Raw genomic sequence first — 24973 nt, 5'->3', positions numbered from 1 at the left:
TTCTAATATGCCTCTGAACCATTTCCCCCATAGATCTTATCATATGGAAAAAACAATCCAGATATTTCTGCAGTGGACGGCATTTAATGCTTTGTCTCACTCTTTACTGCCTCGTGAGGCAGCTATGAGTTTGTTCTTGCTGATTAGGGATCTGCTACAGAAAATGGCAAACATGAATCTTCCAGCTTGTCCCTGGAATAACAAATTCTACAAGTGGGCCAGAGGGTGGTCACGTGTTCAAACACACCACGAATGGAGACTCACAGTGATATGAGACTAGGTTAAAGTTTAAATGATGATGGGAGGACTTCCCTGGCGGCACAGTGCTTAAGAATCCGCCTGCTAATGCAGGGGACACGGGTTCAATCCTTGGTCCGGGAAGATTCCACACGCTGGTCCGGGAAGATTCCACACGCTGCGGAGCAACTAAGCCCATGCGCCACAACTACTGAATCTGCTACAGAAAATGGCAAACATGAATCTTCCAGCTTGTCCCTGGAATAACAAATTCTACAAGTGGGCCAGAGGGTGGTCACGTGTTCAAACACACCACGAATGGAGACTCACAGTGATATGAGACTAGGTTAAAGTTTAAATGATGATGGGAGGACTTCCCTGGCGGCACAGTGCTTAAGAATCCGCCTGCTAATGCAGGGAACACGGGTTCAATCCTTGGTCCGGGAAGATTCCACATGCTGCGGAGCAACTAAGCCCATGCGCCACAACTACTGAGACTGCGCGCCACAACTACTGAAGCCCGTGCGCCTAGAGCCCGTGCTCTGCAACACGAGAAGCCACCGCAATGAGAAGCCCGCGTACCGCAACGAAGAGTAGCCCCCACTCGCAGCAACTAGAGAAAGCCCGTGTGCAGCAATAAAGACCCAGCGCAGGCAAAAATAAATAAATAAATAAGTAAATTAGTTAAAAAAAAGAATGATGATGGGACCATTTTTCCCAGCTTGAGGGGGAGAGAAGGGAGGCAGGGCAGGGGGGCAGGGGAGGGGACTTGAGGGAGCGACTGCAATGTACGGACCTTATTGGGATCCTGATTCAAAACAACAAACTATAAAAAAGCATTTACGAGACCATCAGAGATGTCTGAACACTGACTAGATCTTCCATGACATTCATGGATTCTAATTATGTTTTCAAGGTGTGATAAAAGTATTTCGGAAATGTTTTAAAAATAGTTTTTGTTTTGGGACTTCCTCGGTGGTCCAGTGGCTAAGACTCCACGCTCCCAATGCAGGAGGCCCAGGTTCAATCCCTGGTCAGGGAACTAGATCCCACATGCCACAACTAAAGATCCCATGTGCCACAACTAAGACCCGGAGCAGCCAAATCAAAAAATAAATATTAAAAGTATAGTTCTTGTTTTTTTAGAGATACGTACTGAAACATTTACAGATAAAACTGTTTTGACATCTGGAATCTTCCCTTCCTGATAATCTCGGGCAGGGTGGTTGGGGGAGTTGGGTGCAGGCAGAGAAGAAAGACGGTGGGTTCATTGTGGAAGATGCAAGATGGTTGCAGAGCTCTGCTTTCATGTGCGAGTGTGTGTGTGTGTGTGTGTGTGTGTGTGTGTGTGTGTGTGTGTGAGGTGCTCCATAACAGAAAGGGAGAAGTATGTGCTGAATGAAGGGGCCCCGTCCTGCCTCTGGGCCAGTTTAAGAAACCATATTCACTGTCGTCTGCCCCACTCTCTGCCACATCCCACATAGGCCTCTAAGCGCCCAGGCCTGCTTCTCAGGGGATAAACCAACCCGCACCCTCCCGTGTTCCTAATCTAGAAAGCGGCAGCTCGGAACTTCGGACAAGACCACACAGAGATAGCCAGCGTTCTCGTTGATAATACTGTTTATTGTCCACGGACCGAGCGGTCACTCGAGAATGACACAAGGCATCGGAGACATGCGCTGTCTGCTTGTCGACTTTCAACAACTCTCACGTGTTCCCAGCACAGGAAGGTCTCAGACTTCATATTCCAGCAAAATCACATTGCCCCAAAAGTAAAAAAACAAAAACAAAAAAAAAAAAAACAAAAAAATCCAAACAAAAACGAACAAGATCAACAAAGCTTTAAATTACGGCGGCAAGTCCGATATTTCTTAATACTTATCAAGCAAAGATTTGGAAATAACTACAATGTAAACTTTATTTTAAATATTTTGAGTTGCTTGCAGAAGACAAGAATAGAGGGAGGAAAGAGCAGTGCTTAGAACATAACATATAAATTAAACAATGCTGAATGGAGAGGCTTCTTAAACTATATATATTTGGCAATTATTTACTGTTGAGGGTATTTGAGTGGCTTCTCTCGGCCACCACCAGGTACTTCATCTTGATTTTTTTTTTTTTTTTCTGCTCAACATGGCTACAAGACTGATGTGCGTAGACTGAATATAAAGGCCATCGTTTAGAACCAACCTACTCAAAGAATCTTTGCTTTGTAATAATTGGGACTGGAGAACAAAAGTTGGGAGATGGAAAATCAACGATACTCAAGGAACTGAAGAAAAGGAATCACCATCATAGGCTAGCTACTGTGCCATTTCCACTCTGGGTCCAATGCTCCCACGATGCAGAAACCTTTGAAAAAAAAAAGGTGCGAGTCTAACCCCTACCAAGGGTAATAAAAAACACAGCACAGGAATGATTACAACTGATGTCGGAAACAAACCAACACATTAAAAAAAATCAGCAGAAACAGGAGTAAATGTTACATATGATAACACCGTACAGGAAGCAGACGGGGGTGGGGTGTTATACTGATTGGAGGGTCTGGTGTTCTCGTATATACTGAAATCACAAGGACTGGTCCATTATGACATCTTACAAACTTTCTATCACTGTACAGCATGAAGACGCCCTCGGAGCGGGCCGGATTCCTGGAGAGTCCCCTAGTCTGCCCTAGAAAGGGAGTCATTAAAATCTGTGCTGACCAGGTCCCGGGTAGGCATGGGGGCTGCATGCCACTGGTGGGGGGGGGGTCAGGAGTCTTACAGGTGTTTTGGGGTCACCGCAGAATAGAGCAGGCTTAGAAGATGACTTTGGAAGAATTCTGCAGAAGGACCACTCCCAGGCTGACAGACTTCGGTTTCACTGTGTGTGTTTGCATCGTGTGCATGATAAACTCAGAACAGTTTATCTTTAGAACACAAGTGGGAAGAAAAAGGAGATTATCTTTACTGTTACTGAGAAATTTCTGCCTCTGCTAACTCCCATTTTATCGGCATCAGGAAACCACCTTTAGGGAACAGATAGGTTCCCTAGTTCCCTATGAGCTTTCTTAACTGAGAGATCTTCGTAATACAAGAAATATAAGCAGAGGTGGGTACACCTGTAATTTGGGTTCACATGTTCTCTAAAAATTCATCTTTAGAAGAACGTCTCTTAAAGCTGGCCACAGAGTCCTGGCGGCCCAGAAAGCAATGAGAATTTTACTGACGCCACCTCCTCCAAAAATCCGTCCTTCCCTGGGGAGGACTTCATTCTACGCTTCGTTAACTTCACTTTTGGGAACCCCCGCATGGCACAGTGACGGTCAGTCTTTGAGGGAGGTCATACTCTAAACCTCTGGCACCTGCTTGGGGGCCTCCGAGGCGTGTTGGGGGACAGAGCGGGACCCAGCTTTTGATGTCCTCAGGATGTGCAGACGGCACAGCCAGCTCATGCCACCAGCCACACACAACCCCTCGCCAAGCAAATTCGTGCCCCTCCACCTGGATGCCGAAGGCCAGAAAGAGAAGCAGGGAGCGAGGGGCCTCAGCAGCTCAGGAAGGAACTACAAGGGCAGCCAAGCCCCGCCCCCGCAAATGTCTGCCCCAGGGCAGAACGTGGCAGGTTCCGCCAAGGGCTGGGGTGTGTGTTGGGGGCCAGGGATGGGAATCAAAGGACTTGGCTGGAGCTGAAGCTCGTCCCGGCATCGCCAGGAGGCCTGGGAGGGAGGCTCCCGATGGAATTCTGCAGATTAATACGATTAACTGGGGCTCCATCGAGGGCAAGCCACCGGTCCAGGGCTGCTCCCAGACACACAGAAGTCACAGGTACTGGGAGTCCGTGGTGGGCATGGGGGAGTCTGCGGGGGTACAGGGCACTTACAAGGGGCAGGGGCTGTCGCCCTAGGGCCAGAGGTGGAAGCTGCAGGAACTGAGGGACATGCCCCTCTCAAGAGGAAAGGGACCTGGTAGGCCTGCTACACAGTCTGGCAACGACCCTCAAAAGTTTCTGCAAAATGCACACTTCCAGGCTCTGCCCTGACCAGGCTGGGGGACCCTGAAGTGCTGCCTGCTCAGCGTTTGTGACAGTGCCAAGGCTGGGCCTGGGAGGGAAGCCCGAGCGTCCTGCCCCTGCCCGCGCTCAAGGATGGGAGACCGAGTTGTGCAGTGTCCAGGCTGGCGGGTGGGGTATGGGACCCACCTCTGCCTCCAGACCCACAACGATGTTGAAAAGGGAAACGGGGGTGGGGAGTAGAATCACACTAATTTAGACCCACTTGGATGACTGTTTTATTCATGCTGTTTCCAGGAAGGGATGTCGGAGCTGGACCAGTCTGAACTCTTGGAGGCTTTCAATTGGCCACAGGGGTGCTGGTGGCCTGCTTACGGGTCCTCGATGTCCAGAAACTCCTGCTTGGGGGGTGCCGCTCCACGGTACCATGCACAGGAGCCGTCGCTTCTCTTGATGCAGGCGAAGAACTTGGCCTGGTGCCCGTTGATGTTCTTCTCCGTGACCCAGTCCATCCAGAGGCACTCGTCCGGAGAGGAGATGTAGCACGGGATCATGGGGCAGCGCGTGATCTAGGAGGTGGATTCAGTCAGGGACCAAGGCCACTCATGGGGGCATCTCCAGAACCTGGCAGTGTACCTGGCGAAGGTGCTCAAGGGCAGTTTGCAGAATGAATGACCAAGCGAGTGCACCAGGAAGGGAGGGAGCTGGGACTGGAGTCCAACCTGCTCCATCAGTAGCCTTTCCTGAGCCTCATACTCTCCAAATGGTAGTAGGCAGCCTGCCCAAGGCGGGACAGTACACTGTCTCTGCACCCCTAGCCACTGCAAACGCTCCTCCACTTTGGGCCATCTGGTCTACCTTCTCTGAGCATGACAAACTGGCTTCAGTTCAGCCCTGCCCTCCTGGGAGTATAACAATAATAACAATAAAGGGTCTTGAATCTACTGGAGAGGTTCAAATCAAATTAAAAGGACGTTGTCTTGCTCCCAAGCACACATGGGTTTAGAGGGGATCGGCAAGTAGCATTTTGGCAAAAGAACCTGAGTTCACAGGAAGGTGAACACCTTCAGGCCAAGCAAAGAAAAAGGAGGAACTTGCTTCTTAACTTCATGTTAGGCACAGAGGAGTTTGCTGGACTTACGTGTAGCTCTAGGTCAGAATTCACGTTCTGAACGAGCTAAGGACAGGAGGGACCATCTACCAGGATGGGCAGGAGGGCTGCACAAGCAGCGCCAACCGGCATAGGCCAATCTCTGCAGCCTCGCACAGGGCCGCGCTGGGCCAGCATCTTCTGGACCCAGACTCGCGTCCTGTGCTGGGGCTGGGGGAGGGGCAGTGCTGTTGTGTTAGGAGACAACAGGATGGGAGCCTGCAGGCCGTGGAGGAGATGTCACCTTCTATGGCTGCTTCTAAGCATTAGCGCTGCTGTAACTGTGTTTGGTGCAACCTCTGGGCCGCTTTTAAGAAGGGGGGCTGGGGCTTCAGCACACAGACCCCACATTTACACGGACCCATGCATGGAAATGGCTGGTATGTTGGCAAAAGCATAGCACTCGGGACACTCTTTCACAAGGCACACAAGTCTCTGCACTTGTACATTTGTAGAAAGATACTCCTAGGACCATGTTCTCCCCACAAAACTCCTCCTCCTAGAAGGCTTCCTTCCTAGAAACTACAGGCCACATGGTCAGATTCCCCTTACCTCCCAAATGTCCCTGGCCGGACATCCTCACTTGTGGGTAGGCCACACCTCCCCAGAGCCCTGTCCTAAGTTGGGACCCCGTGGACTGAGAGGCCCAGGAAAGCCAGGGATCAAATCCCAGCAGTCCACCCACCTGGAGGAGGTGGTGATGAGGCGAAGCCTGGGAGGAGGTAGTGGTGGCTTACCTTGCACTCACAGCCCATCTGGTACCTGTGGTTCAGGCTCTTCTTCTGGGTGGTGCTCAGGGTGTCCCAGGGCACGATGAAGTCACAGAGGGTGATGTGCATCTTGCCATTCCCCTCGGCCTTTCCTGAGTAGACAGGGGTCACCGAGCTCAGGACAAGTTATGGGTTCTCATCCTTCTCCTGCATTTGGATGCGGCTTGGGCATGGCAGGGTCAGTTCTGACAGTACCGTGTGCTGTGGGCTCAGTTGTGTCCCCTCCAAAATTCAGATGTTGAAGCCCTTACCCCTAGCACGTCAGGATGTGACTGAATTAGGAAAGAAGGTCTTTAAAGAATTGATTAAAATGAGGTCATTAGGGTGAATCCTAATCCAATAGGACCGGTGCCCTTGTAAGAGGAAGAGATTAGACACAGACAGACACAGAGGGAAGACCATGTGGGGACACAGGGAGAAAGTGGCCGTCCACAAGCCACAGAGAGAGGCCTCAGAAGAAACCAACCCTGCCAACACCTTGATCTTGGACTTCCAGACTCCAGGATTGTGAGAAAATAAATTTCTGTTGTTTAACCAGTCTGTGGTTTTTGTTATAGCAACCCGAGCACACTCGTACACCGTGGAATATTTATTCTGAGTATAAAAAGAATGCAAGCTCACTGCAGAAAACTTAGAAAAGGTAGGAAATAATTTTTCAAAACTTCTCTCTTTTCATTACCTAGAGCTAAATTTTGATGCATTTCCTTCCAATATTCTTTTATGCACACGGATTCACACACAAAAGATCATGTTGTACGTAGATTGTATTGTTTCCCGTTTCTTTTCCACCAAATATTTATTCCTAAGCATTTCCTCCATTTGCTGTTGAACTTGTAATTCTGGGTTGTTCCATTATGAACAGTAAAAACAGAATTTTATAAAATCAGAAATCTGCCCTGAATTCCTTTTATTGGGGATGATGAGACGCTGTTGGTACCTTAGGCTCCTGACTCAGCTCCCTTCCTCCTTTTGTGAAGAGTTCTCACTGGTGACAGCCCAGGCATTAGCTGAGCAGGAGAAAAAGACAAGCCAGTGTATTCCGGTGACTGACAGAACCTAACAAGGGCCAGGGAGGTCGTCTAAAATCTTGTCCCTCCTGCTACAATGGCACCTTGTCAAGAGGCACAGATGCCCAGTGATGACACCAGAGCCTGGCAGAGAGCGACACGCGATTCCCTCAGAGGCAGACAGGAGCCCCAGGCTGTACCCTGAGCACCTCAGCTCGACAAAGCTGCAGTGCATCCGACTTAATGATCTCAGGCATAGCCCTGGCCACGAACAATCTGCTAATAGAAACGTAGCTCAGCGAAGCGCTGATGCAGCTTGTCGTCAACTGTGCCCCGTCGGGAGGAAGTGAAACAGAAATCTATTGCCAGGGGAAAGATGCGATGGGCTGCCTGAGGCTGCAAGCGGCACCAGTGACATCCTTTGCCACCTGCCCATCCTCTGCTGGGCAGGTGGCAGGAAGCAGTCCCCAGGTATGAATTCTCATGCTCTTACTTCTTTAAACACGCCTCTTACCTTCAAGAGCTCTATTTTTCCTTGTATCTGTTTAGAGTTGTATGACATTCCAGGTAAAGAAAGGGATCAAGGAGCAAAATGACTACTGTAGCATTCACTCTGATTCTAATAACTAAAAAAAATATACGTCTGGGCGGCCTTAAACTTCAAAAATAGCTATTTTTTTTTTCTAGGCCTGTAGCTATTTTCTATGAGTTCAGAATAGATGAGGAGCAAAATGGACAGATGGCAAGTAACTCCTTCCCACAGCCTGGTTTCTTCTGGCATTTACTACCTTGCCCAGCCTGGTCATTCACCAGAGGCAGGCCGAGTACTGATTCTAGTGCCTCCCTCCAGACTTCCGGAGCAACTTCCACCGCGTCACTTGACTAGCACCCATATCCCACTTCACATTGTTCTTTGCCTTTCTTACGTATCTTGTTCCTTAACCAGCTCATAAACATGAAGGGTAAGGGTTGTGTCTTAATCCTCTTTTATCCATAGTTCCTTGCACATAGCAGTGGCTCAATAAAAGCCTGCTGACGATGGCGTGGTTATCTGTTCTAACAATGTGCTTCATTACCCTTTTCTTGCTGTCTTCCTCTTTAATCTTTTCACCACCCATTCCAACTTCCACAGAGGACGGACAAAGGCAGGGCATGGAGATGAAATGGAAATTGTATGGTTACTGTGGTCCCAGTTACTGGGCTCACATGAGCTTTAACTGTCACGTGTAAATGGTGTAGCATCTCGGAATGTTAAAAAGCGACCCCTTTCAGTAGAGGTAATTAAGACTTGGTTGGGCACGTGAGCATCTGTCTGCCTTGGAAAAAAAGCAAAGTCTTTCTTGGCTACAGAAAAACAGGAATTAATTAAAATTTGTAACTGAGGGTTGTATGTTTATTTTTCCTTCCGGAGGAGAGGACTGTAGAAGAAAATTACAGGGCCGATTCCATAACAGTTCCTGAACACAAGCATCTCACAGAGCCAACTCAACATGTGAAGTTGAGTCATCAGCCCAGGGGGAGGTGGGCTGTCCCAGGCTATGTGGTCACTCGTGGGGCTGCAGCCAGCGCTGGCTGAGTGGTTTACTGTGCCCCGTGATTCTTGGTTAGCCCATTCTGATTCCAGGAAAACAACATCTAGAGTCTGTTCTTTAGAAATTAAACACCAGATTTGTTCCAGAGCTGTCTCGCTGAGCCAGGGAAGGAAGTCAGATTAGAGAGGTCCCTCTGTAATGGGGTGAGTCAGCCGCCAGTGGAAGTGCCTTTTATTAATCTTATGTTCCACGGCCAGTTAGGGAACTAAAATGTGTCCCATGTCACTTGCTTGCTTCCAATACTAAATGTGAGGTAATCAGGATGATAGGCACACAGTGACCACGTGAATTCCTCTTCAAGTGTTTTTAATTTTTATCATAAGTGGAGCTACAATTTCGATGGTTTCACGTGTAGCAAGCTTCTGAAATGTGTGTGGCAATTACTTGTATAACTGTCTTCTCATTCAGCCTGGGGACAATTGAAAGGGCCTGTGGTAGGAGCAGCACACGTCACATACATGTTACATGTTCAATAGCACATATGAACGGCTGAGCGTCCACGTGGGAAAAATATCAACGTTATCACGAGTGACTTGAAATTATGAGGCTTTCTGCATTTGGCGCACAATGCTCCCTTTGGACATGAAGTCCTTCCCTTTCAGAAAAGGGTCTGAGCACCACTGATTTTCCCTCCACGTCCCCCAAAAGAAATAAAAGCAACCACCAGCAAAACAATCACCACGCGGCCACCGCGTGGACCTCCACGCTTGTCCTGGACCCACCTGCTAAGCAGCCTGCGGTTTCCTTGCACTCTCGGGGTAAGCGGAACGGGACGGGACCCAAGCCCCACGCTCCGCGGAGACACTGCTGGGGCTCCTGACTGCTGGACATAAGCCATCTCCCCGTCCTGCCCCAGGATCCGGCCAAAGGGCCCCACACGGTCTGGACCACCCATCTCGTGGAATAAAGGGTGCTGCCCCGCTCCTCAGAATCTCGGGGCAAGAGGCAGGTCTGACTGACTGAGAAGGGCCCCAGGAGATGAAATAATGTCCAGAGGCTACTGACCTCGAGGGAGGTGACCAACCATGGCTGCTGGGGCTCAGCTCTCCGAGTATGTGCAGCCTGGCTATTTGGCACCTCTGGAACAGAAGGTCTGCCTTGACCCAGAGAAGGGCAGGTTCTCAGTCCTGGCTGCACACGGGACTCTCCTAGGGAGCTTTACAGATGCTGATGCCGGGGCCCCAGCCCTGGAGATTCTGCTTGAATTGGTCTGGGGTGCCGCCTGGGCCTCAGGATTTTTGCAAACTCCCTGTGGAATTCCAACGAGCAGTGCATGTGGAGCACTGCTGGGTTAGGCGTTGGGGCAGTGAGATTCCTAAACCTGGACCAATGATGGAAGAAGCAGAGTGTAACAGACCCAGGGGTCAGGCGGACCAGGGTCTAAATTCTGGCTGCACCATTGCACCACTCCCCGGCAGTGTGACGCTGTCAGGGGTGTGCTGAGAAACGCCTGACCAGCGGCTCTCCTGGGAGGAAAAGCTCCGGTGTGTAGCATTTGCCCTAATACTGTGGTGTAAATACTCCCCCTCTGGCCAATTTCAAGCTACCACCATGACGTCAACCGAAGTTTAACACTGGGCTTGAAAGTGAAAGTGGGTTCAGGCACACACCACGGGACCTGGGAACACGGCTCCACCCTCTACTCCTCAGTTTTCCTCATCTGTAAAATGGGGACCATAATAGGGGGTAGTGAGGATTAAATGGAACCCACATGGAAAGCATTTGGGGAGCGTCAGCGCCAGGAAAAGGGCACTCCTATTTCTATTAACAGGGAGCTGGTGAAGCCTGATGTAGAGGCCTTTAAGACAGAGCCTCAGCGTGGGTAAGGATTCAGCTGGGCATGTCTGGAAGCAGGTCCTAGCCCACACTGAGGTGGCTTTTCCACCAGGAGCCGCCCACGACAGGATGCAGGCTCTCCCTCCTCGAATAAGGGCTTCAGCAGCTCTGCAGTTTGGCCAGACAGCCCTTAGAGGGCAGTGTGGAGACCCAGGAGGACGGCTGAGGCTCTCATTTGAAAGGGTGTTAGAGACAAGGACAAAAAAAGGACACAGAAAATTAGAAGCCTTTGATTTGCTAGGGCAATAAGGTCCCTGAACCAGGTGTGTCTCCGCCAGTGCCATTTCCTGTGCTACTGTGATGTCACAGTCAGGTTGTCAGCTCTCTGCATGGTGATTTTGTCCTCATCCGCTTCTCTCCGTTTGATATTATCCTTCCTACTGTAAAAACAGTAGATACTGCAAATGTGAAATGGTGCAGCTGTTTTGTAAAACAGTCTGTCAGTTCCTCAAATGGTGAAACACAGAGTCACCATGGGTCCTGCAGTCTCCACTCCTAAGTATCTACCCAAGAGAAATGAAAACACACGTCCAGGCAAAAACTTGCACACCCATGTTCAGAGCAGCATTGCTCATAATAGACAAAAGGCAGAAACAACCCCAGTGACATGCTGAATGGATAGGCAAAATGTAGTACATCCATCCAGTGGAATATTATTCGGCCATAAAAAGGAGTGAAGTTCTGATACATGTTACAACATGAACAAAACATTAAAAACATTAAAAACTTTAAAAGACATTATGCTGAAAGAAGCCAGACACAAAGGACCATATGTTACATGATTCCATTCATAAGAAAGTCCAGAGTAAAGAAATCTACAAAGAAAGATTAGTGGTTGCTGCGAGCTGGGGTCAGGGGAGAATGGGGGTTAGGAAGGTAATAGCTAAAAGGTATCGGGTTTCTTTTTGACTGTGCTGATGATTGCACACCTCTGTACATACACCCAGACCCTTGAATTATACACTTTAAATGGGTGAACTGCATGCTGTGTGAATGATATCTCAATGAAGATGTTAAAAGATAATAGGTGCTCAAAATAAAACATTTAGGAAGTTCAGAAGGGCCTACGAAGGAAGGAAAAAAATCTCCATTATCCCCAAGGAGAGGGACAAAAGTCTTGAGGTATTGACAAAGAAACTCACGGAAGCAGGTGCTGGATGTGAGCATTTTGCGGAAGGGAGGGAGGTACTTGTCCAAGGAGAGATTCCAGAAGCCTCCTTGGCCCCGCTGCACCTCCCTCCCTGCAGCACCACCCCTGCACAGCCAAGGTCAGCACCTTCTCCCGACACTACATCTTCTGGGTCCTGGCACCTGCTAGGGTCTCTGCCTCTTTGTACCTTTTAAGCATTCACTCACTATTCACATTTCCCCACGTGTGAAACTTATCTTACTTTCTTTAACTTCTTCTCCTGTTCCCCCCGGGTGGGAACATGGGCTTCCTGACAGCAGGGCCCCAGGATCTCTCCTCCTGAACCTCCTGCCATGCCGAGCACAGAGCTAGGCACCTAGTGGGCACCCGCTAAAACATGTGTTGAAATATGTGAAATAACCTGGACGGAAGAAAATCCCCCAAATCATGGAGATTTGGATTTGGAATTAATTTTATGATTAAATTGGGATTTGGGGAACAAAATAGGATGTCGGTCTAGGGGAGGTGTCCTGTCTCTTCTTTCTTCTTAAGTTTGTGATCTGACTCCTACTTTCCCTAGAAGAGGTTCCTTAGCTGACCCAGACAGCACCGGCCAGTATAGGGGCCACCAGCTGCAGATGGCTATTCACATTTACATTTAAATCAACTGCAATGAAGTAAAATGAAAGCCCCAGCCCCTCAGCTGCACCAGCCACAGCTCAAGTGCTCAGCAGCCACGTGTGGTTCATGGCGGCCATACCGGACAGCACGGGCATACAGCATTTACGGCGTCACTGGAGGTTCTGTTAGACCGGGGGAGGGGGGGGTCTCAACTCGGGGTGATTCTGCCCCCGCCCCGGGAACATTTGGTGATGTCGGAGACCCCACGACTGGGGGGAGGATGTTACAGCAATTAGTGGGTAGAAGCCAGGGACGTAGCTAAATATCCTACATGCATAGGAAAAGCCCCCCAACAAAGAATGATCTGGTCTCAAATGTCAATAGTGCTGACTGTGAGGACACCTGCTCTGGACTCTGGGGGTGAAGCCTAGGTGGGTGGGCAGAGGAGGCAGTAGAAAGAAGGGGAAATCATTTTATGTAAGAATAAAAGAATATAACTTTTATTTATTTATTTTTTTGCCGGCGCCATGCGGCATGTGGGATGTGGGATGTGGGGTCTTAGTTCCCTGACCAGGGATCAAACCCGTGTCCCCTGCATTGGGAGCGCAGAGTCTTATCCACTGGACCACCAGGGAAGTCCCAAGAATATAACTTTTAAAAGAGATGCAATGATAAACAAAATGTGGTCTGTCCACACAACAGAGTATTATTCAGCCTTAAAAAAAGGAGGAAATTCTGACATTTGCTGCAACATGGCTGACCTTGCGAACATTTTATGCTCAGTGAAATCAGCCCATCACAAGAGGGCAAACGCTGTACGATTCCACTTTTATGAGGCCCCTAGAGGAGTCAGATTCACCGAGACAGAAAGCAGAACGGAGATTGCCAGGGCTGGGGCCGGGGGGAGTTTAACAGGCATGGAGTTTCAGTTTGGGAAGACGAAAGTTCTGGAGACGGATGGTGGTGATGGTGGTACAACAATGTGAATGTGCTTCATGCCACTGAACTGTACACCTAAAAATGGCTAAAATGGTAAATTTTATGTTATATATATTTTATCACAGTAAAAAAAGAGGGATACGATGAACAAAGCAGCAGGTGAGTAGAGAACATAATAATATCAAGAGATTTAAAATGAGGTTTCAACTCTCCTTCCCCGCCTCCTGTCCAGGCTTGAGCACTTCCGGCATCTCACCTCTTTGCGTCCACCTGACCTCAAATTTCCTATGAATACCAGTTTACTTTGTTCCTTCCCATCAAGTCACATTGGTTCCACTGTTCTAACAAGGGGAATGCCTAGGACAGGAGAAAATTCACTAATTCTCTGACAGGAATTAGGCAGGGACTCCCCGAGACTTCCGAATAGCACTGTGCGTATCCTCAGGGCTCTGTTCCACTTCGAGCCGCCCCGCCTCCCCGCCCCTGGACGGCCTCTAAGAACGTTCCATGCCCATATCCACATACACACCTGCAATGAGATACTCCTTCTTTCCTCCAATGTCCAGCGAGACCCCGCACACTGCGGAGGAGGGGGCCGTGTAGATAAACTCTATGTCCTTGTCAGGTCCCTTGAACATCTGGAAAGAGGAGGATGAGGAATGTAAACGAACTGCGTGGCACAGCCACGTTCCCATCCCGAACACGGCGGGGCGCCCCAACCTGCACCTGTGGTACTGCCAACATGGAAAAGGGGATGGAGACGTACCAGTGAGACAGATTAGAAGACGACCATTCCTAATGCACAGGATTCCCCGGAGTCACTCTGATTTACTGCTTAGTGTGGCAGTTGTCACCAGGCTGGGGACGAGACTGTCATCCAGAGGGACCCGCCTCAGATAATACACCTGCTCTCCCTACCACCTGTGAGGTCATCTCAGCATCCCTGGGGAGGGGCTTATGTATCTCCAGGTGATTCTGACCCATCACGGAGGATCACCACTTTTGTGTATTTCCAGGAATTTTAAGCACTGGCTACTGGAGGGGGACCGGAGCAGAGGGGCACCTCTCAATTAGGATGTAACTGCCTGGGCAAGTGGAGTTTGACTGTTCAACTTGTGATTATCTTACAGCCTCTTGGGAACAGACCTGCTGCCCAGGTGAAGGGGTGCATTGTTCCAGTGCCCGGGCAGGAAGTGAGAAAGCCACAGCCAGGGAGCTCCTGCGGCCCCATCGGGGACAGTGACAGGCGGCGGCCCGAGTGTGGACTGAGAACTGCCCTCCACCCCAGTTTTGGGGGTGCAGGCTGCTGGAAGCCGGGTGAGCGGGGGTGGGGGCAATGGAGAGGGGAGCGCACGCATGCGCCAGGACCACGCCAACAGAGGAGGCTAAACACGGCTGTAGATCACAGACACGCGGGCTCCACAATTCCACACGAACCGCATCAGGACCCTTGCTGTGGCTAAACCGAGATTAATAGCGTGGTTTGGTTTTGGGGGGAAGAGTTTCAACAAGCAAACTCAAATGGAACAGGTTCATCCCAATGTCACGATGAACCGGCTTTGCAAGAGCTACACCCCAACTCATGCCAAGAAAGGTTATACATGACGCCTGCCACCAAAGGGCTGAGAGTGCTTCCTTGCTGCCTACACCTGCCTTTTCACGACCCCTCAATGAGTCATGAGAGCAGAGATAACCTTCCTTCCCGCTTCATAAATAGAGGTGTAGACACTGGGTCACCTCTTTAAATGACACAGGCATGATGATTAAGCATTTCTTTGACCTTCTGGTAACATTTATGTTCTATTTTTTATTTTTGTAGCAAAATTAAATATGGATGGCCACAACTACTAACCAGGTCGAAAAGCTGTTCCTCCAGCTGGAGCCTAGAATCTTCTTCCCTCTTATAGACCGAGTTAGTAATTGTCAACAATAAACTTCCATCAGCACTGGTCCTGTCGTCCCAAACTCCCCCCCACGTCCTCCCCTCTCTCCCTCCCTCCCAAATACGGGCTCCTTGCCATATGACCTTGAACACAACCACCATTCTGAAAACCTAACAAATGCCACCACCCCCTCGGTCTGCAGCCCCCAGTGCCTCCTGGCCCTCCCCTCCCCCGGGCGAAGCATCTTCTCCGTCACCGGCCAGGCTGCCACGTCCATTTCTTCCTCGACTCCCCTCTCTCAGGAAGTTGTCCTAGCACGCCTGTCCACGGGTGTCCTCCTCTCTCCAAATCCCCCCTCCTCTTAGAACATAAAGCTCACCAGGCAAAACTAGAGTCCACCCGCAGTTTGGGGGAATTAGGTCATCTGCTCTCACATCGGTCGTGGGCTCCCAGAGGCAACAGCCAAGTTCCCAATGCCTCTGAAGCCGCCACGGGGAGGTGAAGAGGCACTCACTGAGCGTTCCACAGATGCTGTGAACTTGGTAACTTAAGGCTGAGGATCTGCCACTGATTTATATTCAACTAAACGAAGATAACACATTTCTGAAATAACCTAGCTGATGGGAACACACCACGCCCACACAACTTCTCAGCATTTACAGATTAAGGAAAATCAGATCCACTTGTGGCTTGATGCCCTTGCCCCTAGCTGTCTGCCTCAGAGGTGGCTGGACCGAGTCCTAGGGACCCAGCGGTGCACTGAGATGGTGGGACGGCCCCGCCTGGTCCCCGGCCCTGCTCCCAAACCTCCCGCGGCTCTGCCCAATGGAGCAACCCAGGGCCAGTCGCCGTTACCTTTATCTGCTTGATCTCGTACTGAATCCGCTTGATGGGGTTGCCGTAGATGTCATTCCCGGAGTCTACCTCCTTCTCACTGACGGCTTTGGCCCTGATCACTGCAAAACAAAGACAGAGAGGTGAGCAGAGTCCCCGAAAGACTGTCCTGGCTCTAAGGAGAGGGCAAGGGGCAGCAGGGAGGTGGGAGGTGAGGGGCAAGATGATCCCAGCCCTGGGTACAGCATGGGACTCCATCCCGAGGAGGAAGACCAGGAGTGAAGCTAGAGCCCTCTGTCGACAGGGCCCCAGAGCAGAAGCCCTCGTCCCTCACGACAGGGGGCTGCTGGGGCCGTCACTGATTTGAACAACAGCTCGCTGTTGATGTCATGCTTGAGTGCTCTGGGGCTTTTCTTCTTTCTCCCCAACGTGTATGCATCTGTGGCCGGGGAAGCAGAGAAGCACGCTGACCGGTCTGCAATCCTGATCACGCAGTTAAGGATGGTGAGTTCCCAACCCCCACAGCCTACTGGCAATCAGGCTCTCTTGGGCTGAAGGCAGAGGCGGAGTTACCTACCTACGAGGGGCCCCATCATATTTAGGTTGGGGGTCTTCCATCTAAAAGGTCTATCTTGTCAGCCTCCTAATCTGTCCTCAACGTGTCCCTGAGGGATGTCGCAGGGATGATTCTCTGTAATAACACATATTCTATCCGAGGCACGGCAGAGGGAGGTGAACATTTTAACCGTTGAATGGGGGGAGGAGACATTCAAGAGCCTCTCGAGCAGACATGAGGGACAGATGCCGAGGAAAAAGGCCAAACAGAAAGAAGGATGATCCTGGAACGTGACACGAGATGAAGGAGAGGGGAAGAGGTCAGGCTGGGAAGGTTCCGGAATGTTCCCGGGGGCCTGCAGCTGCTCGAGGGCCATGCACCCCAGGGCTTCCCACTAGCAATTAAGCCAAGACTCTGCTCCAACCCATAACCTGACGGGGCGCGGATCAGCAGTGCACCCTGTCACTTGGGCAGAGCCCTCCCTTTGTTCATTTCGAGGCTTATCAGCTGGTGGCACGGCCTGTTTTAATGACTTTGAAAAGCTTTGTCCTCCAAGATTCGGCTGTTCAGGGTCACGCCGGATGAGGGTCACGTGAGTGTGGGTGTGAGCAAAATAAAGAAACAAGGAGCAGACAGGCTCAGAGGAGCCTTCCACCTCCACTCCCCAATGTGCAGCTGGAATCTCAGAGCCCCCAGGCAGGGCTGTCTTTTCCCGTAGAGCAGGGAGGCCCAGGCACGCGGATCCCCATCTGTGCCCATCCCCCTGGACCCCTGAAATGCGCTCTGGATCCCAGCCTGGCACCAGAGCCCCACGCCACAGCCCCAGCGCCCCACCCAGGCCCAAACCCATCCTTATTTTCCCTTCTGTCGGCGCTGAGTCATGACTGGCCAAGGCCACAGGTTCCTGTTTCCCAGGCTGAGCCAGGCCCCAACCTACAAAGCCACATCTAGGAAATGCCACCCTAGAACAGAGGGCCTTGCCCTTGGTAGCTGGTCAACCTGATCCCAGAGTCTCCTCCCGCCCCCCACGCATCCTCCCTCCCCAGCACATGTTATCTTTTCTCAGTCACGTCCCGTCCAGTTCCAACACCTTTTTCGGCCGCACGCTGCCCTCATCTAAAACTGAAGACCCGGGCTTCCCTGGTGGCGCAGTGATTGAGAGTCCGCCTGCCGATGCAGGGGACACGGGTTCGTGCCCCGGTCCAGGAAGATCCCACATGCCGCGGAGCGGCTGGGCCTGTGAGCCATGGCCGCTGAGCCTGCGCGTCCGGAGCCTGTGCTCCACAACGGGAGAGGCCACAACAGTGAGAGGCCCGCATACCGCAAAAATAAATAAATAAATAAATAAAAATAAAACAGAAGACCCTGTGCAACCCGGTGCCAGCCAGTGACTATTTCGGCTGCCGCCGTGGTCCCCCACTCTTGCTCTTCCACCAGTCCATAATACTCCCTGAATCTGAACCTGCCCAGGGGTGTCCATACCTCTAGACAGGCAAGTTTCTTCTGCCCTGAATGCCATCTCCCTCTCTCTGCCTGGAGAACTTCCATTCATCCTTCAAGACCCAGCTGAAATAGCCCCTCCCCATCTTCCCTCTGGGAAATCCTGTCCTCCCGTAGCACTTGGTGTATTCCACATCTCTCATCCACTCTGCTGTAAACATCTGTACCTGTCTGCTCAGGGCCCTGGGAGCTTCTAACAGACAGAAGCTACGTTCTAACCACAGAACAGTTAGGGCTCACTATTTGCTGAGCTGACCCGGAGATACCTGGATGGCAGCACAGGTTAGGTTTGTCTTGGTCCCTCTTACGACCTGCCTCATCTATACCTTACTGCAATGCTGCACAAAAAAGTGTTTATGCGAATCAGTAAACATCAGGTTAGTCCTGTCGTAAGTTTGCTCTTCTGCGGCATCATCCTCAGCTCATGATATCAAATGAACCAGGAACATCCAAAGGAGATAACAGTTCTAAAAGGAGCAATGCTGCCACATTTTACTATGGTACACCTAGTTCGGCATGCTTTTTGGAACTTTTCGGCACTGCTTTTCAGAGGTCCAGCACCCTGCACGATGCTTACTGCACTACAGGTGTTCAATAAACACACCGCTGGCCATTAGAAAATAAGCAAAAAGTCAAAACTACAATGAGGTACCACTGTACGTCAGTCAGAATGGCCATCATTAAAAAGTCTACACATAACAAATGCGGGAGAGGGTGTGGAGAAAAGGGAACCCCCCCACACTGCTGGTGGGAATGTAAATTGGTGCAGCCACTATGGAAAACGGTATGGAGGTTCCTCAAAAAACTAAAAATAGAGTTGCCATATGATCCAGCAATCCCATTCCTGGGCATTTATCTGGAGAAAACTCAAAATTCAAAAAGACACAAGCACCCCTGGGCTTCCCTGGTGGTGCAGTGGTTAAGAATCCGCCTGTCAATGCAGGGGACACGGGTTCGAGCCCTGGTCCGGGAAGATCCCACATGCCGCGGAGCAACTAAGCCCGTGCGCCACAACTACTGAGCCTGTGCTCTAGAGCCCGTGAGCCACAACTACTGAGCCCGAGTGCCACAACTACTGAAGCCCACGCACCTGGAGCCCGTGCTCTGCAACAAGAGAAGCCACCCAATGAGAAGCCCACGCACCACAACGAAAAGAAGCCCCCACTAGCTGCAACTGGAGAAAAGCTCACGTGCAGCAACAAGGACCCAATGCAGCCAAAAAAAAAAAGATAAAAGCACCCTTATATTCACAGTAGCACTATTCACAACAGCCAAGACATGGAAACGATCTGAATGTCCATCGACAGATGAATGGATAAAGAAGATGTGGTACATATATACAATGGAATACTACTCAGCCATAAAAAGAATGAAGTAATGCCATTTGCAGCAACATGGATAGACCTAGAGATGATCATACTAAGCGAAGTAAGTCAGGCAGAGAAAGACAAATACCATATGATAACACTTATATGTGGTATCTAAAATATGACACAAATGAACATATCTATGCAACAGAAACAGACTCACAGACGTAGAAAACAGACTTGTGGTTGCCAAGGGGGAGGTGGGGAGGGATTGGGAGGTTGGGATTAGCAGATGCAAACTATTATATACAGGATGGATAAACAACAAGGTCCTACTGTAGAGCACAGGGAAGTATATTCCATATCCTGTGATAAATCATAATGGAAAAGAATATGAAAAAGAATATATATATGTATAATTGAATCACTTTGCTGTACAGCAGAAATTAACAACATTGTAAATCAACTATACTTCAATAAAATTAAAAAAAAAAAAAAAAAAAAAGAAAGAAAGAAAATAAGCAAAAACTACTCCCAAACATCCAAGGGACTCCATTCCATTCCACACATCAAGGTCCACGCATTTTTCTCTTATAAAAGCTCCTAAGGCTCCCAGGCAGTCTGAGTTCTTAATTGAAAGGGAGCAGCAGAGGGGCTCCATCCTGCTGAAGCCCCTCCCTGCTGTGTAGCCTCAGGGAAGTTCCCTGACCTCCCTGGGACTCAGCTGCTCACATCGGAAATGGAGACACGGCCGCCAGTATCTGCACACCATCAAGGTGTGGGAGGACTAAGGGGGGGGGGGGGCACGTGACGCGGTGCCTGACACACGATGCAGGTGTAGCTCAGGACAGAACAAACACAGCACCTCGGGGGCTTCCGAAGTGGTTGAGAATCCGCCTGCCGATGCAGGGGACACGGGTTCGATCCCTGGTCCGGGAAGATCCCACATGCCACGGAGCAGCTAGGGCCATGCGCCACAACTGCTGAGCCTGCGCTCTGGAGCCCGTGAGCCACAACTACTGAGCCCGTGTGCCGCAACTACTGAAGCCCGCATACCTGGAGCCCGTGCTCCACCATGAGAGAGGCCACCGCAATGAGAGGCCTGCTCACCGCAACGAGGAGTGGTCCCACTCTCCCCAACTGGAGAGAGCCTGCGCGCAGCAACGAAGACCCAACACAGCCAAAAATAGATAAATACATTTATATTAAAAAAACCCAGCACCTCGGAGAAGAATGGTGCGAATTCGTGCATTCGGGGGCTGCGGGGTAAGGAGAGCTGCACCATGTTCAGGCCTGGGGAGCCCACTCTGGACAGTGAGCATCCCGGGTCTGGGTCTGATTCAGCTTCCTGATGCGCCTGCTTTGGGGTCACAGACCACACACTCGCCTTTTAAAATTTGTCAGAAAAGAAGAGATTGGTTGAATCCAGGGTGCAGAGTTAAGACTAGAATGTTCACTGGCCCCTGGGCTGCCAGCTGCCTGCAGGGAGGTGGTGGGTGGGATGGGGAGATCTCCAACTGGGCTCGTCCACGCAGCACAGGAATTCACATTCTTCGGGGTCTTTGAATTCTGGGTGGGAATCTCAACATTTTACAAAAGGAAAGAGAATGGGGGAACTTCCCCGGTGGCACAGTGGTTAAAGAATCCACCTGCCAATGCAGGGGACATGGGTTTGATCCCTTGTCCGGGAAGATCCCACATGCTGCGGAGCAACTAAGCCCGTGCACCACAACTGCTGAGCCCACGTGCCACAACTACTGAAGCCCATGCGCCTAGAGCCCGTGCTCCGCAACAAGAGAAGCCACTGCAGTGGGAAGCCCGTGCACCGCATCGAAGAGCAGCCCCTGCTCACCACAAACAGAGGAAGCCCGCGTGCAGCAACGAAGACCCAATGCAGCCAAAAATAAATGAATAAACAAATAAAAATTTAAAAAAAAGAGAGAAATGGAAGGAAAGAAAGAGAAGCAAGAGAGAAAAGAAAGCCCAGTTCTATGGAAAACTTCCCCAAAGTGTCAACACCCTCCAAACATGGAAGAGAGATGCTGTGCACACACACCTGTCCACGTAGGTGCGAGGGATCCACAGCGCTGAGCTGCTCAGGGCAGCAGGTACCATCTGGGCTCAGCACCACTCTGCATGGGGTGGGGTGGGGGGGACACAGGCAAAGCATTGGCTGATCAACTGATCACAGCCAGAGGCTCCCACAGGCAAGTTACAGATGGGAGACCTGAGGGGCCCCACAAGGGAGGGAGGGCGGGGCAGCAGCACAGTGGACCCCAGCCAACTCGGCTGCGTACATCCCGACCCTCAGCTTTCTGGCCCCGGCATGAGCCAGAGTGGGGGCTGTCTTCCATGCCAAGCTCAGAGTTCCGAGTCGGACTGCCTTTTAAGTATAAATCCAAAAAGCATGGGCCCCCTCCTGTTGCCCAAAGGGAAAAGGGGGTAAGGTGTGGAAAGGTCTTCAGTTAACAGTCCCTGCCTTCGAGGAGATCCAACCCCGGGCAGGAAGATAGATGATGGACAGGAGAACCGAGAAGCACGCTCTTTCCAACTGCCAGCGGCAGACAGAGATGGAGGCAAGAAGAGCTTTCCAGAAATGTGTTTCCTGCACCTAGAGCAATGGGCATAACCCTGAGCTCCAGACAGGAGGCCACTCCAAGTGAGGGATGGGCCTCTCTGAGTCCCAGGCCATTTAAAGGACAGGGCTGGGGAGAAGCAAAGAGACCCAAAGAATCTGGGAAGAAGTTAAAATGGAGGCATGGACTCATGTTTACCAAACACCTACTGCATGCTGGGCCTGGCGTTTGGCCCTGGGTTTGGGGATCAGCCTAGGTCCTGTCCACCCCCCATGAGTGGAGCAGCTCTGCTCCACCATCCTGCCCCTGGGGAACCAGGGGCAGCCGTAGGAGGGAGAGTCTCTATAAAGATTCCTGTTCTAACCGCTGTGGACGCAAAAATGATGGCCTCTCCCTGGGCTGCTCAGATTTTTTCTTCTTTCTCTCCTGCCGTTAACACAACATCTGGGTTTGAGATCAAGGGTGATACACTGGCTGATGAATTCACTGCCAGATGTTGGCTACTGGAATGCACAGCCGTGGACTTAATTCAAAGCACAAGCAACCGCAGAGCCCCTGCCCCCGCCACTCAGGCTGTGGACACCACATGACGTCACTTCCCCCCCTAGGAGCCTGCAAAAACAATCCCTAGTCCGCCCAGCCAGATTTGGGATGGAAAAGAACGGGGTGGGTGGAAAGTCAAGGCTGCGGACGACGATCCAAAGAACACAGGCTATGTTCAGACTCCGAGAGATGACAACAGCCTGGGCAAAACCAACGGAGGCCAGACTCTGCCACTGCCCTGGGGGGAGGGGACAGGGAGGAGGCTGGCAGGAAACCTTGGGTGTCCCCAGCATACCCTGTGGCCAGGGCCGGTCCAGAGGAGCAACACACTCGACCCGCCCAGGCCGATTTAAGTCTCTCCCACACCCCGCCAACGTCTCAGTCCTCACGTGTCTGCAGACCTTATCGGGGAGGCAATGGAGATTAACAAGAAGCCAAGGACATAGTCTATGGGGGAGCCGGGCCCTGAAAGAGAACTGCCTGTCAGAAGTTCATTTATTTCACACTGAAATAAGCTGAATTATCTTGACTGTCTCACCACGGGCCCAACTTCTCTCCAGAGGAATGCCATATGCTACACGTACGAATGTATCCTGTAGGATCTTTCCCAACGGGGCTACGCTGCTCGGCATGGGCTCCCGACCCCAGAGCACGGTAAAACTGTGGATGGCAGGACTCTGACTCTTAGACATTCACGGCCTTGCACCAACACACTCAACACCCCAGAATCCCCAGACCCCAGAGCCTGCCCAGGCAGAGCTTCCGGCTCGGGGAAAAATCACGGGTCTGCCTGCAACAGGTGCGGGAATCGCCGGGATTCAGAAAAACATCCGTCTAAATACAAGGTCAAAACTCCGAACCATCTGAGCCTTATGTGTATGCACTGACTCAGGGTGGCAAGGGTGCCTCAGAATCAGCAGGGGCCACCGTCACCTCCCCGCCCACCGACTGCAGCCTCCAGCTCAGATCTGGAGGCCCAGCGAGACAGGCAATTAACACGGACCTCGCCGCCCTGCTCTTCAGTCTTGGTCACGGCCTCATGTAAAATGCCCAGTGGTCCCTCCGGTGAGGGGCACACGGTCTCAAAGCCATCCGCTGTGTGGGAGAGGTCAGGGGCTTTCGACTGGCCGGCACGTTTACCAAAGACCCTACTGGCCCCAATCAAGAGTGGGTGGGGGCCCCTCTGCTGCTGTGCCTGGAACGCGAGCCCTGGTTTGAGAGTAGAGGGTCACTTGGTCCGTTTCCTTGTCTCTGGGAAAAACTACACGCCAACCATTTCAGAGGAATTCAGAAAGCAACGATTTTGTCCCACACGAGATCCAGCCCCCACTTACTCCCGGCCAGGCTTCGGACCCCCAGTTCTCCAGGTGTGCTCTGCACTGCTGGGGTACTTGGGGAGGGCTGGTGGGTTCCACACTCTTTGTCTACACTCTCCAGAGAAGGGGCACCGCGAGGGTAGACATCTACACCCTCCAATCACAGAGCTACCAAGGTCCTCGCTTAACGCCTGCAGCTACATCCCGAGGCTGCCTCTTGGGATGAGAGTCTCTTGTCCCTTTAGGGTGGACACAGTGACACTGTATGGCTGGTTGACCTGGCGGAGGCCCCTTAACCTTTGAATTTTGATGAACTTGCCCCAAGTCCCAGTGGAGGGTGGACTGGGGTGCCTCCATCTCAGCTACCACTAACCCTTAAGGGCAGAGTCAGAAAATGAGGGGTGCCCCGCTTCCTGCGTCTACACCCCAGACACACAGTCTGCTGCTCTGCCCCATGAAAGCTGTAATGAAGTGATCATATTTTTCAGAGCCCTGCTCTGGATTACCGAGGGATCCCTAACTGCTTACAAGTAACTAAACCATCTCAGTGGGCTGTGGGGAGCACGGTAAAGACACCGTGAGCCTCTGCAATGGGCTGCATCTGCTTCTTTGGGGTGGGGGGCAGACCGCACCAGCTACAGGGTTAGGGGGCGGGTGGATGATGATTTAGAAAGAGGGTCGTGCTCACATGGACTGCAGACCGCTGGGACTCCCCAGGTTTCGGGGCCACGCCCCTCCCTACAGAACGGCACGTGGAAACGGGATGTGGCCAAGCAGCCTGGGAGATGTCACAAGGGATGCATTGCGTCAGCGCTGGCCTGGTGCCCAGAAGGCCGTGGGAGCATCCAGCCCCACCTGCCCCCCTGGCCTCACTGCGCACCCAGGCTTCACCTTTCCGGCTGCCCCATGGTGGACATGGCCCTGGGGGCTCTCCCCAAGCACTCAGCTCTGCCTTCCCTGGCCTCAATGCCAGGCCCTGTTCAGCCAGGGGTGGAGCAGACCTCCTCCAAATTCGCCGCTTTCAGGGAAATGAAGTAATTAAAAACAGCCCTGTGATGCTGCAGGGAACCGAGGGCTTCTTCCATCCCCGTAGCAGCTGTTGACAGACCAGACCCACCCCCAGGTCCCCCAAACCTCCCCAACCCCAGGAGCCAACAGATGTCCGCGGCAGGGCTGTGGTGTCC

The 24973-nt window shown here is 51.5% G+C and overlaps 1 protein-coding gene across 1 annotated transcript in view; it reads right to left on the bottom strand.

Moving 5' to 3' along the window:
- Nucleotides 1-1839: 1839 nt before the first annotated feature.
- The window catches only part of TIMP2 (TIMP metallopeptidase inhibitor 2), a 51133-nt gene continuing 27999 nt past the window's right edge, over nt 1840-24973 (bottom strand). Inside the window, exons 2-5 of the mRNA XM_024130027.3 lie at nt 16013-16113; nt 13804-13912; nt 6118-6242; nt 1840-4799 (exon numbers count right to left, since the gene is read on the bottom strand). Coding sequence (XP_023985795.1) covers nt 4602-4799; nt 6118-6242; nt 13804-13912; nt 16013-16113 — 533 coding nt within the window. The 3' untranslated portion in view covers nt 1840-4601. The remainder of the gene's footprint in view (nt 4800-6117; nt 6243-13803; nt 13913-16012; nt 16114-24973) is intronic.

This window comes from Physeter macrocephalus, chromosome 14, assembly GCF_002837175.3.
Source record: "Physeter macrocephalus isolate SW-GA chromosome 14, ASM283717v5, whole genome shotgun sequence".
Lineage (NCBI taxonomy): Eukaryota > Metazoa > Chordata > Mammalia > Artiodactyla > Physeteridae > Physeter > Physeter macrocephalus.
The sequence above is the reverse complement of the archived record's forward strand: the minus strand, read 5'-3'. Positions and strand labels throughout refer to the sequence as shown.